This window comes from Filicampus tigris, chromosome 7 (genome assembly GCF_054856515.1).
Source record: "Filicampus tigris isolate MCC_2025a chromosome 7, RoL_Ftig_1.0, whole genome shotgun sequence".
NCBI lineage: Eukaryota > Metazoa > Chordata > Actinopteri > Syngnathiformes > Syngnathidae > Filicampus > Filicampus tigris.
The window spans coordinates 9964074-9980000 of record NC_141223.1 but is presented as its reverse complement, the minus strand read 5'-3'; the positions used below and the strand labels follow the sequence as shown (position 1 = coordinate 9980000).

Here is a 15927-nt window from a genome sequence, read left to right as displayed (position 1 = left end):
GTTTTCAAGCATGCCATTTAAAAAGTACACCCACCTCCTGCTATTTCAATATTTTTTAAGCAGCAGTAGGTTACACATTGTTGATATACTGTATCAATGATTGACAAGGAAATGTGATTCCCAGCCATTGTATAATGTCAAAGTGCTTAAAGGCCAGGGGTCTCACTTATCAACGCTGCGTACGCACAAAACGGGGCATGAAAGATGCGTACGCAACTTCCTGCGCTAAGTATGTGACTTGTGAAAAAAAAATTTTTTTAAAACTTGACGGGAAAAATTGCGCAAGTGTACAGCAAGTGTACAGCGGTATCAAAGCGCACAAAACAGGCGTGAAAGATACGTACGCAACGTGCTGCTTTAATTACGTGACCGTCTCCCCAAAAAATTGATGGGAAAAAGTGCACACATGTACGGACGCTTTAACTTATCATTTTGGGGATAAGAAAATTCAGCGATGCAGTCGGTGAGGTGGTGAATTGAAGATCATGCCTCTGACGCGTCCATTTTCACTTAGAATCAAACATTCATTGTGCGGATTATATTATATATTTTGCACTTTATGTGCAAAATTGTTCTCTATATTTTGTCTGTACTTTTATAAACACACTGCTTATGCTTTTTAAAGTGCCCTTCTGGGATAAATGAAGTGTTTTGATTGCAAAATTATATATTTGTTTACTGTGGTATAGCGAGGGGGCGTGGGGGACTGAGAAGCTTCCTTCGAGCTACTCTCATGTCTTGTAATTCTAGATGAGTAACCAAAGAACACAAAACCACTCTATTCTTTTATCATCACTTCTGCACTTATTATATATTGTCAAGGAAAGACTGAACTGTGCTTCAATTTCTTGATCGTAGGCATCGATGACTCAAGTTGCAACGATACGTCACACAAAAAAAAAATCATCGACTGCATCAACTGGGGGGGTCTTTGGATTTACTTAATTCGGACGGTTTCACATGAATAAAAATAACTGACGGATAACTGACGTAATTGTCTACTCTAGTGTAAGGAATTGGGTTATCTGTGTTGTGATGACATTTGTGTTTTGCTGAGTTGTGTTGTTCCAGAGGTTCCTCGTGTCTTTGGAAGACGCTATAAAATGTTAGTTTTACACAAGTTTGTCACGTGCAACCGATGTACATGTCCGAATTAAATAATCTAATAGATTTTTTTTTTCAGTAGCTGATGGTGTTGCTGCGCAGTCCACCCGCAGCGCGGCTACACTTGCTGGGTCGCGCTTGGGCTTCCCGAGTTGTGTCCCTTTGTCTGAGCGCACACACCTGCGCCTGCCATCCATAACTACGGAGCAGCAATTAAGTCGCATCTCCTTTTAAATCTGACCACTTTCTGTTTTTGCTTCTGTCCTGCCGGTTGCGTTTGTCGATATTTTTGTACGATGCCAATTTAGGCCACCAAACAATATTCCCTTCCTTGTTTTAACCCCACTGAAAAGCGTTGTTGTCATGATTAATCTTTCACAAAGCATTGGCCAGCATGGCTCATTCATTTTCATGTATTGCTTTTGCACTGACCATATGTGGATGGATTAGGCCATGTAGAGGGCGGTACATTCTCGCTCCCAAGTTCAGTGACTTATCAAGGGAAAATGCCCTACAGGTGCGTATATGTACGCACAGTTTGATAGGTGGGATTTTTTTCGTACGCCATTTTCGGATTTTGTACGTGCACTTTTAGTTTGAATCCTACGCACGCTTTGATAAGTGAGACTCCTGAACCTTTTATCTCATGCCAAGCCTCGACACCGAATGACAAATCAACATGAGCCTCCTTTACATTGCATCTAAGACGTCATTTTCACGGCTTTTTCTTGCTGTACGATGCTGGATAAACGGTTACCACTAACCAAGGTTTGGCCAGTTTATGACACCACACATCAAATTATCAAAACGGGGCAAGCTGCAACTGCTGTGTGAACACTCATTTTCGACTTGTTTTCACTGGCGGTGGTTTAATATTTGTAAGTGCTGTTTGTGTGCATGGCTCACTGATACGTTGCTTTGAAGACAGTTTTGTCTAATAATTTATTTTCTTCAGATAAAAACTGAAATGCATTTGTTAGTTTGCTAGAAATATTTGCTAGAAATGAGAACCCAGCAGAAACAAGTGAGGTGTTTATTCACCAGCACTATTCTATTTACTCAACAAAATGCATGGTGCCTGAAAAAAATACATTCCTTGAAGGCATTTGCAAATTTTTACCACAATACTGCTTTAATAAAGTCGTGTCAATGTATACCAAATGCTTTGGGTCAGCGGCATTAACAGAGAAGTCAACCCCAAAAAATGATTTGTAATAATATGTTCTCTGGGCCTTCACTAGTCTAAACATGGCATTTTGATTAATATTGTGGTTGTGGAATTTGACTTAAGCAGCAAAATCCACCCGTTTTTTGCCATCTGAGGGGGCGGTCATTTTGTAACTTCTGTCGACTGAAAATGACATCACAGTTGCACAGAGCTCAGATAACCACCAATCATGGGTCAGCTTCAGAAAACGGGTGAGCTGTGTCATTTTCAATTGACAGCACGTGGCAAAATGGCCGCCTCCTGAGATGGACAAAAAACGGGTGGATTTTACTGCTTAACTCATATTCCACAAACGCAATATTCAAAATGCCACGTTTCGACTTGGCCTGCATTGAACATATTCTTGTAAATAAAAATTTGAGGTTGACTTCCACTTTAAGCCTGCAAGTTTGTTTACTTAGATGCAACATGCAAGGCACAATGCTGGTCCGTTCACTACAGTCACACTACAAGGCAAAAATATTCAACATAAAATATCAACTGTTCCAAATGAAATAATAAGAATAAAATGAAAAACGAAATGTGCCCAATTTGTAGTTCCGATAGCTTGCACTCTTTGGAAAGACATTTTACAAGCTTTTGTAGTGAATCTAAGAAGTTTTTTTTCCCATTCAACCAGAAGAACATTTGTGTGGTTAAAGGATACCGATATTGGAACTGAAAGAAGCCTGGCTCTCGTTTTTGGCTCTCCTTCATCCAACCAAAGAGTGTGATAGGGTTGAGATCACCTTCAACACAAAACTCCTTCAACCATGCCTTTCTGGACCTTCCTTTCTACCAAGGGCGGAGCCAGGGGTGGGCCTGGGTGTGCACAGGCCCACCCAGATTGATATTCTGCCCACCCAGTGACATTCATAAAAGAAATATATACTTTAAAATTTTTGGTAAATTATTATTAAATGATTGAATATTAAGAATGGCATAGTTGTGGTTGCCTAACGAAGATCTGAACTTCATATTATTCAGTTTGTCATTTTTTAATTTACGATGTGTCGGGACAGGGGCAATTGTGCTCAGTGAGAGAAATATTCAGGCCCTCCCTGATTTTTCCAGGCCCACCCATTAGCCACGTTCTGGCTCCGCCCCTGCTTTGTACACTGAGAAATACTTGACCAGAAAACAGCCAACAAGAGTATGTGGCTCTTTAATGGCTTTGTCCCATGGAGGCTTCAGAATTGGGAGTAACTAAGAGATTAAAAAAAAAAAAAAGACTTGCCACAACACTAAGACCACCTGCACGCAAGTACTAACTGTTGTTGAAGTCTTCAACAAAATGTCAATACCAAGGCCTCCGTAGGCAGCCATACAGTACTTCTCACAGTCTCAGTACAGTGGATTCTTTGACTCAGTTGCCCACAACAAACCAACAACTGCCAGTTTTGTACAAAGAAGCAATGTTACTACAACCCACATGGAGCTGATGACAGCCCAAGAGAGAGCCCATTTATACTAACAGAGGCTATTCTTGCAGGGGAGTTATTTATTTCGATTTGGATGCTTTTGTTTATCCTCAAATTATCAGCAGGGTAACGGACATTAAACAGAGAGGAGGTGCAGAGGGACTTTTCCTTTAGCAAAAGCTGCCTGTGCACGTTGCTCTGGTCGGTGCATGAGACCCCGCCAGGGTGACAGAGCGTCCAGTGCTGAATCAGCAGGTAGCACATTGTGTAATCTCCCAAACACACATACACAGATTAAATGACACACAGGGTGTGTGTGTGTGTGTGTGTGTGTGTGTTTGTATTTTAAAGCGCCTTTCTGAAAAGGAACGTTGTTCAAGAAAAGGAAACGGGCCACAGTAGTGTTACAGTAGTGTCTCTTCATTTAAGGCTTGGCTTTCTGTTGCTGAATGAGTTCTATTGGCCCATAAAACAAGTCTACTCAAACAGAAGATTCGTCAAGCTTGACAGAGGTTTTGTCAGTAAAAGCTCTATGTGGCATTTACATGCAAGTGCACGCATGCACACAGTGGATTGGACTCAAATTTAAAACCCTTTATCATTCTGAGGGCCCAATCCCTAGATTTTCAGTGACACCACAAAGCTTGCAGATCAAATATAAAAAAAGGTATCACGATCAACTGGCACATAAATCACATTTTGTCAAAGTTCAGTAGATACCGTTTAAAAAGACTACGATCCAATTTGTATACATTTCTGCAGATCAAGGAAAATTTAAACTGAAATGAATTCAAGCCAATAAATGTTTTCTTTGGGGGCCGGGGGGAGCCCCTTGGTTCATTATATACACGAAATGTACAATACACAAAATACTTGCTGAACCAAAAGGTTCTGAAGCACTACATTAATTTTTGTATCAAACATCTTAGACTAGTCTTGTGTGTTGGGTATTGCATGATTTATGTTAGACATTAACGTTAATGCGTGATGTAGAGTGCAAATTTGGCCTTGGACGTTGTCTCTAAAGAGATATTTGATAAGAGTGATTTATCAATAGACGTGAAGGGGCCAAATCCAGATGTTTTGCCTTTAGCTTGCTACCTACACTGTTATGCTAGTTGTGTTAGTGTTTATTATTTTACCTAAGAGTCACATGCCAAACCTAAGGCTAGACACAATGGGCCATGAGAAAGTATTGCATCTGGACCTTTTTTCTTTTAGCTTCAATTTGTTCATTCATTTTCAGCAGCAGCAGCAGCAGCAGCGACATGAATGCATACGCCAGTTACGGGCGAACCGCATAGAGAAATACTTCTATTTTTGTGTCGCTACTTTAAATGAGCCTTAAACCGCCTTGATATCAACGTTGATGTCACTTGCTGTAGCCGGCGGGGTGTTCGATGAAGTTCGGCTTAACTCAACAGTGTGTGGTTGGTGATATTCGCGTGTGTGTGGGCTAGACCGGCGAGCTCGAGTTGAGGTGACAGCGGCACTCCAACTTACCAGAGTTTGTTCATACTGCAGCGCCCGCTGGTCGGAGCCGTCCCCAGCCATGGTGAGATCCGTGCTGACCGCCTGAATGTTTGGTTTTTGGAAATGAGAAGAAAATGCTTGCCTGTCTCACTGTGCATGCAGCAATTAGATCATTTGACAAGCTTTACGCTCTTTAGATGAGTTCGAAAGCGAACTCCATGTCACTAATGCGTCCTGCTTTCAGCCAAGTTCCTTCATTTTTATACTCTCAAGTCGCGGCAGGGGGAGAGTCACTTGTGAGGCGGGACTTTGGCTCTCTGAGGTGGTTTCTTTCGACACTCCCAGCTGGATCCAGCGCCTATGTTTCTTCAGTGTTATATTTTGTTTGTATTACAATACACGTCTTACGATTAATTTAGTATACTTTGAATGTTAAATTTGCAATTTTCAAATGATCATTTTTTTGTGCTAAAACTGTCAGTACGACAGTAGCTCAAAGTCATGTCATGTCATGTCATGTCATGTCATCTTCCTCACCGCTTATCCTGTACAGGGTCACGAGGAGGTGCTGGAGCCTATCCCATCTTACAATGGGCGAAAGGCGGACTACACCCTGAACTGGTCGCCAGCCAGTCGCAGGGCATACACAGACACTGTCACTGAGCGGCAACCGATCCCAAGCTGTCCACACACATCTCAGGCGTGTGTACCACTACACCATCAGCGACCAGTAGCTCAAAGTGATCTGCTTAAACTTGCAACCACGGTTATTTGGGGTGACTGGACTATATGGAACTTCAACTCATTTTGCATTGATCGGCGTAAAAACAGAAACCAGGACTTGGCTGGTAAATGCGAAAAACAGTTCCTCAAGGTGGCAAATGACTGGGGAATTGAAAAAAAGATACAAACCATAAATACAGATACATGCATATAGACAATGAAGGGCGTGATATCTTTCTCAGCTATTTTTAAGTGAGAATAAAAAAATAGATTAATTAGATCAATTAATTAGAGATCATAATTAATTAATCTCATGTTTTTAATCTATTGACAGCCTCGGTTACAATATATGTTGTTTTAATAATTGTATAACCTTAGGACAATGTTAAATTTGTTTTAGCATGACAGAAAAGCAGGCACAGAATTGTAAAGCAAATCTCTTTCTGGCAAGCTCCGTGGTGGTGGGGAAATGCATTTGCTAAATGTCAATTTTCATGTTATTCCAGCATTTAATACTGTATATTGTTTTTAGAGTGTTGAATAGTATATTAAGACAACAAGGAAACAGCCTTGATGTAAGATTTTAAAAAATTACTCACGCCACTTGACCATTTGAACATTTGAAACTTAACTGTGGAACTGTCTGACCCAACTATCCGTGGTCGGACTGGAATGGCATACTACATCTTAAATGCAGTTGTCTTTACTTTTTCTAAGCAGTGGAGGAGAGTGCAGTGAGCTGTGGCGGTGACTATACATGCACATACCGGGCTCACAATGGAGTGGTAGAATGTAACCATTTTTATCTTTAAAAAATTGCTGTCGGCAATCCCCGAACCTGCTAGTGGACACCGGCAGTAAGAGATGCTGTCAAGCTGAAGAAGGAGTCCTGTTGGGCCTTCTTAGCCTGTGGGACTCCGGAGGCAGCTAAAAGATACTGACTGGCCAGGCGGAATGCAGCTTTGGCGGCAGCCGAGACAAAAACTCGGGCTTGGGAGGAGTTTGGTGAGGCCATGGACTTCCGGACGGCTTCGAGGAAAATCTGGTCCACCATCCAACTTCTCAGGAGAAGGGAACAGTGCACCATTAACACCGTGTATAGTGAAGATGGGTTGTGAACTCAGTAGGAGCAATGTGGTTTTCGTCCCAGCCGTGGAACAGTGGACCAGCTCTGCACCCTCGGCAGGGTCCGCGAAGGTGCACGGGAGCTTGCCCAACCAGTCTATATGTGTTTTGTGGACTTGGAGAAGGCATTCGACTGTCCATTGGGGGAGTTCTGTGAGGGGATAGATGGGGCCTAATACGGGGTGTTCGGTTCCTGTACCACCGATGTCAGAGTTTGCTCCGCATTGCTGGCAGTAAGTTTTCTAAACTCTCAATTTACTGGTCTATGTTCATATCATCACCTCTGGTCATGACCCACAGCTCATGACCAATGTTCCCTGTAATTTTCAATGTGTCTGAGCATTCACACAAATTCCCTGCGCATTCCTTGAACGCCGGGGAGCAACACCAGCACATGCCTGTTCAAAACCTGCAATCAACAAATAACAAGTTACATGATGTAGGTATGTTGCAAAAAAGTCAAACCACCCATATATCAAGATAGAACAGATGATTGAATACACGTTTTTTATTAAAACAGAATATTTCATTGAACAGATATTTATGACACAAATAAACTTTTATTTACTTGTTTATTTTAGCACACAGGTCATTTTAAGCATAATTAATTACGTCTCAATACCATCTGTATCAATACGGTCCCCCAATGTCCCCTCATAAAGAATGGAAAACATGCCATTTAATAAAGCACTAAAAGCCTCATTTGAGCGGCTCGTAAACTACGCCCACGTTGGAACTTCCTGAATGGAGTGGTCAACGTGTCGCCTGCAGCGTCTTGCCGGTGGTGAGTGCGCGTGCGTGCGTGTGGGTGCGTGTGTGTAAATGTATGCTTCAGTCGAACAGCTGAGTGTGCACCCTCGGTCGCACTACTGAAACTTTAAGGGAAGTGGGAATAGTGTGGTATCCTGTTTGCGGACTGTGGTGGAATTGAAGGAATGATTATAGAAATGTGTGTGTGGTGCGCATCAGCGTCATCGTGTGTGTTGAGAGGGTGAGAGCAGTGCGCAGTTGCTCACGCGTGCAGCTTGGAGGGAACATTGGTCGTGACCGAAAGAATACGACACCTGGATACAAGCGGTTGAAATGAGTTTCCTCCGCAGCTTGCCCGGGCTCTCTCTTCTAGGCTAAGGTGAGAAGGTCATCTGGGAGGAGCCAGATGAGGTGGGCTTGGGCATCTTATCAGGATGCCACCTGGACGCTTCCGGGCATGTCCCAATGGGAGGAGGCCCCTAGGACCACCAAGAACACACTGGAGATATGATGTCTCCCAGCTGGCTTGGGGACGCTTCAGGATCCCAGAGGAGGGGCTGCATGATGGGGAGAGGGAAGTATGGGCTTCCCTGCTTAGGCTACTGCACCGCGACCCAAACTCGGATAAGCGGAAGACAATGGATGGATGGATGATTGCACGAAATAAAATCCTCTGGATGCAGATACATTTTTTTAGTAGACTATCCATATACTTACTACAGATATATTTTTTTTAAGTAGACTATAAGTCTACTACTAAAAACGTATCTGGATCCAGGTGATTTTATTTTATGCAACCACTTGGTGAAATAAAATTGAGTGCATTCAATTCACCATTTTTTTTTCAGTGTGTATCACAGGAGTCTCAACACTTTCAACGGTTCTGTGATGCTTGCGTCAACATATAAGAATGCATTTCAAAATAAGCGCATGTATAAGTGACCTAAATCATACTTGGCAGGCAGAAAAATCCTCAAGGGATGGATTGGACCTTAATAAACCCCTAGAGACAAGTAAGACTAAGACAATAGTTTCTATCATGGGGTGTAACAAACTGAATTAAAGATCTCAAACACATGATTTGTTTGAGCTAAATGTGATACAGAGTAACTGAAGTGTTTGATGTTCTTTTGCCATAATAAAGAGGAGGAAAAAAAATGAAAACACGTGTCTATTCATAGCTGTCAGCAGGAGTGTCAACAGGGGATTGAAGACATCAGAAATACACACTTGGTCCTTCGAGATATTTTCCACTTAAACAAAACGCCTTGAGTGGAGAAGGTTAGTCATTAAACAAACCTGCTTTGTGTGAATGTCATTTAAATGTGACAGCCTTTGTAGTTTAACCCCATTCTTGTGCATTGCTCTTTTTAAGGTCACACAGAGGGTTGCTTTCTTGAAACCCATAATGGCTTCACTTCAACATACTGGAAAATGACTGGGCGTCACTGTGGAGCATTTGGTCAGTGTTTCTGCCTCACAGCTCTTTTTCATCTCTTAGATTTCTGTGTAGAGTTTACTCTGGTTTCCAAATACATGCATGTTAGGTTCACTTAATATTATAACTAGCCCAGAGGTGAAAATGTGAGTATAATGGTTTCCCAAAGTCAGCCGGGATAGGCTCTGAGGCTCTGACTCAGAAAATGGGTTGATGAATGGAAAATCACTGGAGGCAAGCAGAATGTGTCAATTAATGAATGCATCCATTTCCAACCCTTTTCTGAATCAGCCATTTTGAATGATTGGCGTTCTGACGTATCCCCAAGCTACAGGCGATTGCCAATCATTTCTATGCCATTTTTAAATCATTTTGGCAGGACAATAATGAGAATTTACTTTTTGATAGTGATTGTCAAGACACAATCTGCGTCCCATGCAGATCCGCTCCTCGCATTTGATCGCTACTACAGCAACTACACCAGGACAAAATACATAAAAGATGCCTGCACAGTTTGCGGTCCGCATATCTGGGAAAGATGCATGCAATACTTTCATATTGTGTTCTTACAGTAGCAAAGATATATAGATAGATAGATAGATAGATAGATAGATAGATAGATAGATAGATAGATAGATAGATAGATAGATAGATAGATAGATAGATAGATAGACAGATGTGTGCAGATAAAAATCAGGCGGCGAAATTTGCCATTCACCAATGAAATACACTGACACAATTAAAATTATTCATATCATATCATTATTCATACTCGTTTATCAGAGCTTGCAGCGTTCTTGGTGTAGTCACAATGAAACCTTGATAAAAGCTGGTCAGTCACTGTTCATCTGTCATGATCTGTGTTTTGTATAGTTTTTGATTTTACAGATCATTTCAGTTTCCTATGTTGTGATTTAGTTTTGGTTTATTTTCATGTGACTCCTGTTCATGCTTTCCTGTCTGCTTATTATGCCTTTGTCTTCACCGGTTCCCCCTCATGTCAACCAATCAGCTCTGTCCTCCCATGGTGACTTTTCCAGGTGTGCCTCATTGTCTCGTCAGTGTGTTTGTATTCAGTTCCTTTTTCTCTGCCCGCTTCCTCAAACCATTGTCATATGTCACGTCTTATTGCCCGTCACCTAAGTGGTGAGTTTTTTTCCCCCCCAGGATCTCTTAGAATCTGTCTTTGGATTTGTTGTTTAATATTTTTCTTAATCCTGCATTTCAATACTGTTGTGTTGCCCTTTTGTTAATTTTTTTTTAATCCCCCGTACTCAAGCTTCTCATTCACTATTCTGCTTCCCTGCACTTACTCATCTCCTTTATCGGCTGAACTTCACTGTGAGAAAAACCTCAAACGTGACGCCATCTTGACAAGTCATTGAGTCCACAATCAACCTCATGACAAGCTACACTCAGACGGTAAACAAAAACTTTGATTGTGAAAGAGAATGAAAAGAAAACACAATCAGTCATCAGCCAAAGCACAAAGGATTTCTCATTTAACCCTTGTTTGATAAGTTAAATACAAACTTAGACAACTGACACCAAAGCAGCAATATTGATGACTGCGCAGTGTGCGCATGTTTGATCGGAACCAACTACACTCCAAACATTGTTTAAAGCAAATATTTCCAATGTAAACACTGCTGTCAAGATATGAATCAAATATTGACCAGTGGACATATCATGCCACTGCCATCAACGCAGAAATTTTTGTTTTGTTGGCTATTATTATATTTCAAGGCTTGAAATGACTTTTTTCTTTGAGCAGTAATCAATTTGCTAATCAATATCTTTTTGAGGAGCAAATTACTTACTTTGGTGGAAGCGGTTTAAAGGTCTCCACCATTCTAGAAATGAGAAATAAGACCAGTTGTCATTGTATCTATATATTTCCGGTCTGGGGCCAAACTTCATTCTCCAAGATAACAGTTTGTGTATCAACGACTACCTCCAGAATTTTGGGGTAGAAAACATGGAGCAGTCAGCTGCTTATTTAACATGAATGGGGCACCATATCAAAAAAATGACAAGATAAACCCACGGTTATACATGTATATCCTTTGAAGGAGCATTGATAAAACATAAATTATCCCCCAAACGCAAATGTCCAAATATTTGTTTTTAACTTTGCATAGCTCCAATTTCCAAAAATCATCTATCCATCCATTTTTCTGTACCTCTTGTCCTTAATAGTGTCCTGGGAAAGATGGAGCCTATCCCAGCTGACTGAGCAAAAGGCGGAGGAATTTCCATGACAGTTGAAAATCAATTTTCAACAGTGAAGCAGGCAGTTCTCTTCCTTTCATGTTTGAGACTCACTATCTAATCATCATTTTATGCATGTGTTTATTCATCATGTTTACTGGCCAAAACGTTTATCCTGGGTGTAATCATGGTTTAAATCCTCGGCAAAAATATATTTCACCAGTTATGTTGTTGTTTCCTAATGTTTTGGTCACAGTGGCAATAAGGAGATCCACAAAGACCAGTGGGTCTGAGAGGTGCGTCGAATCACATTGCAAAAAAACGACTGAGGATTCAAAACAGATGCAGACACTTTATTTTCAGTTCAGAACTAATCGCATAATTCAAGCTTAACCTTGGTGGTAACTGTCATAATGAATGAATGCGTAGTTTATTTTTGATTGAATACATAATACAGAAAAGAAAATACAAAAATCATTTCAAACCTCAATTAACAACCGAAAAAAGGAATTAGCTGAAGCACAAGGCTTATTATTTCCTATCCTATACTGCCCCATGAATTACTTAGAATTTCAATACAGCAAAAGAAATAAATATGATACACTCACATTTGAATCTCTAATTACGCATTTAATCAATGGCCCTAAAAGCATGAATTAATTTACATTTTATTTTTTTCTTATACCTCAACAAAGAACTACACAGCTTCAATGCATCATCAAGTCCATTCCACAAATCTGTATTTTATGTTCGTCCTTACTTTACATGTTTCAAACATGAATAAACCTCTTAAATGATAATTTCCTTGTTTTAACTAAAAAAAAAAAGTTTGAATACCAACAGGTAGGCTTTTGTTTACTACACGAAAAGGTATTTCCAATGTCTTCAGATACACAATATCCATGAATTTTAAAATGACTGAATGTATGAATAAGTTATTAGGTTATTCTCGATAGCCAACCTTGTTAATTATTCTAATCTCTTTTTTTTGTAGTTTAATAATTGCATCTATATTTCTATTTCTATATTTCTATTTCTATATGTCTCTATTGTGGTTCTGCAGCCACAAACGCAATACGCAATGATGTTTGGCGCAAATGCATGATTTGATTTACACATTCAAAATGTGCGATGCATCTTGAATGAAAAAGCGTTTCAAGACATCATTGTCTAGATAAATTTAATCAACTCGAGTTTTGAATCGATTAATCGAATCGATTAATCAATTAATCAGGTCGAATCGCTTTGAAATCGCTTTTCGGTTAATCGTTACATCTTACTGTATATATTGTACAGTATCCAAGCGAAATATCACTTTCGTAATAATGCACAAATGTATTGTCACCATAAAATTTATATTTAAAAATCAAACACCCATTCATTATAACTTCTCCAACAATGACATGTCTTATTTTGTGTTGTATTAGACTGGATGGGGTGGCCTAGCACAGCTGAGTGCAGACATTATTCTGGCTCAGTGCTCACACAATGTTTATGAGTAAACAAAGTGTCTGAGATATGCGGGAGGAGCCCGAAATCCTGGCTGGAAATTGCCTCTCCTGTTATGGAGTTTGCTGTATGGAGTCACACTGGCCTGCTGGTGTGATAGTTGCATTTTATGTCTGGGATATTGAAGGTTGGTGGAAGTGTTTGGTGAATGAAAGGTTGGTGAGGAGCGCTCTCCACAAAGTGTCACTGGGTTTGTCAACTCCATAGAGACAATCCTCACCAGCATATCTTTGACCCTCACGCGATCATGCTGGTTGCATGTGTGGCATGTTGCATGCTCTGTCTGTCCGCTGTGCTACCTTAGTTTTTGTCTGTGTCCGTTTACAAATGGAACAGTCTGGTAAGCCATCAGGGAGGGATAGGGTTACTGAGAAGATTCATAATTTAGCAACGTGACAAGTGTAATTTTGGGGATTCATCTATAAAACGTGGAATGAACACTTCTGGTGTTTTCTCTGTCATCATTCATGTGTATATACTGTATTTTTGCTTCTTCTTTCCAACAACAGTAGATGGTGCAATATTTTAACACTACACACTAGTCTAGTGTAAAATCAACACTCACCGGTGTTAACTTGTATTAAATTTCAACAACCGTCAGAGTTGTTTTAACTCCATCCCAGTGTAAAAAAATGGAACACTTTCAAAAATGTTTCAACAATATTTAGTGTGGACCAATAGAGACAGTTTTGTAGTGTTGAATTCAACTCTATTGAATTAACACTGCCGATTTTGCTGTGTAGACAACATACCATTCTCCATCTCTCCCTACCTGAACACACTTGATACAAATGATCACAATCGTTATCAGGATTGTGAAAAGCTTGGTGATGAGGATGATAGATCATTTAAATCAGGTGTGTTGCAGGTAGGGAAAGATGGAAAACAGGCTGGATAGGGGCTCTTGAGGACCGGGATTGAGCATCCCTGCCGTACAGGGTTAACATTTTATTTTCCCATTGCAACCAGTGATTTTTTTTTTTTTTTTTTTTGTGAGTGACCACGTCCGTCTCATGGTTCAACCAATGAATTGCCAGAAATTTTCACTGACATGTCAGTAAGTCAATTATTTCTTTTAACACGTCAGGTGAGTCATCGTCGTTAGTAATCGTAACTAATTAGTAAAGAATTGCTTGTAAATAGGGGTGGAGAAACCCAAGCTTCTAAAACAATAAACCACTGAGAGACTATCAGATGCCTTGAAAATAATTCACTGCGGCACGGTGGCCAACTGATTAACTCGTCCGTCTCAAAGTACAGAGATCCAGCATTCGAATATGGGCTCCTGCCTTCCTGTGTGGAGTGCATGTTATGCCTGCATGGGTTTTCTCCGGGTACTCCGGTTTCCTCCCACATTCCAAAAACAACTGGGATAGGCTCCAGCACGCCTACAACCCTCGTGAGGATAAGCACTAAGGAGCTCGGATAATGGATGGATGGATGGATAAATAATTCATTGGTCAAAGCATTTGATCTACTCAGTAGAGCTCTATCTGCTGGCTACCCTTGTGCATTGCATTTCAAGGGAAGCATAAAAAAAAACAGTTGTCATATCCCCTGCATGTGAAGAATAAAAAAAAAAAAAACCTCTGGCCCGCGGCATCATTTTATGTGGCCCCGCGAAGGCAAACCATGTGTTGACACGTTTCTTTCAAATTGTTGTCACTTCAAACACTACATATGAGCTATTGCAAACATTTGTTACCAATCCCTCCACTAAAACAAACTGAAAAGAGATGAACAAACTATTTATTGACTTATAATTTCAAAACTAGTTATCATCAACTTGTTGTTTATATGTGCAATATAAAGTGATCGTGCATTTCACAGTCGTAATGGCCCTCCAAGGGGAAACCATAACTGTCAAGTGGCCCGCGACAAACATGAGTCTAGATAATCTTGACTCATAGTTCTTTGCTTTTGCCTTCCTGTCGTTATCTCTGTATGCTTTCCGCGTCGCTTTATGTTTGATCATTGTAGTATTTATTATTTTCCGTATTAATTCATATCTGCGTACTCTCGGTTGTAGCATCCTTGCCTTTTGCAAGTGTTTTGTGTTTCGCTTATCCTGGCTGTTTCATGCACAGTAACAGTAGTAGTACTGCTAACAACTGCTTTTCTGTGACTTTTGACTTGCTTGGGAAATAACCAAAAATGTTCATTTTTTTACACATTGATATATCAATTCGTTATGCCTAATTTTGTCTCATTGTGCACCCAATGTTGCTATGCAGAAACATTAGGAGGAAACATGTCATAATAAACAAAGAACTTATACGCTGATTTATAGAGGGTAACAAATTTGTGATACACAAGAGCTTTTTATGCTTTAAGCAATAACAACTGATAAAGACTATGTCTAGCTGTATCTGCACTGTTAACGCTGATGTTTTTTACACAATTATTCGTTTACTTTAACTTGATTTATGTTAATAAAGGGGAAATTCATAAATAAATAACGTAAATCTTTTAGTGTAACAGCAATACATGTTATGCTGTTGAACTTAAGCATGCCGCACACAGCCACCAACCATGCAGCTGCAATCAGATTTATTAAACCTAATTCTTTAGTCTGTTCCGCTGGTATAGAGGAACTCTGAACATCTGCTCTTAAGCAATTTAGACATCAATACTTTTGCCAGCATTGATAACATCTATATCCATTTTTACCACAGATCCACTTCAGGGCCATGGCCCATGGGTGATCTTGAGTCTATCCTACCCAGCTGGCTTTGGGCAAAAAGCAGGGTAGTCTGCATGCTGACCTTTTCATCCATCAGTTACCGACCCATGTAAAAAGTACAATCATTCGCATTGACGTTCGTACCCGTGGACGAGTCTCCAATTAATTTAGCATACAATGGGGCTGTGGGAGTAAGCTAGAGTACCCAGCAAAAGCCCACAAAATCACAGGGAGAACATGAAAACTCCACACAAAGGAGTCAGAGATGAGATTCAAACAGAAT

The 15927-nt window shown here is 40.4% G+C and overlaps 1 protein-coding gene across 2 annotated transcripts in view; it reads right to left on the bottom strand.

Annotated features, from left to right (window-relative positions):
- Positions 1-5519, bottom strand: part of clcn2c (chloride channel 2c) — a 94117-nt gene extending 88598 nt beyond the window's left edge. The window contains exon 1 of one of the 2 annotated variants that reach the window (XM_086035625.1): positions 5236-5519. In XM_086035625.1, coding sequence (XP_085891751.1) covers positions 5236-5286 — 51 coding nt within the window. In that variant the 5' untranslated portion in view covers positions 5287-5519. The remainder of the gene's footprint in view (positions 1-5235) is intronic. The other variant, XM_086035624.1, reaches the window with a different exon arrangement.
- Between the last annotated feature and the right edge of the window lie 10408 nt (positions 5520-15927).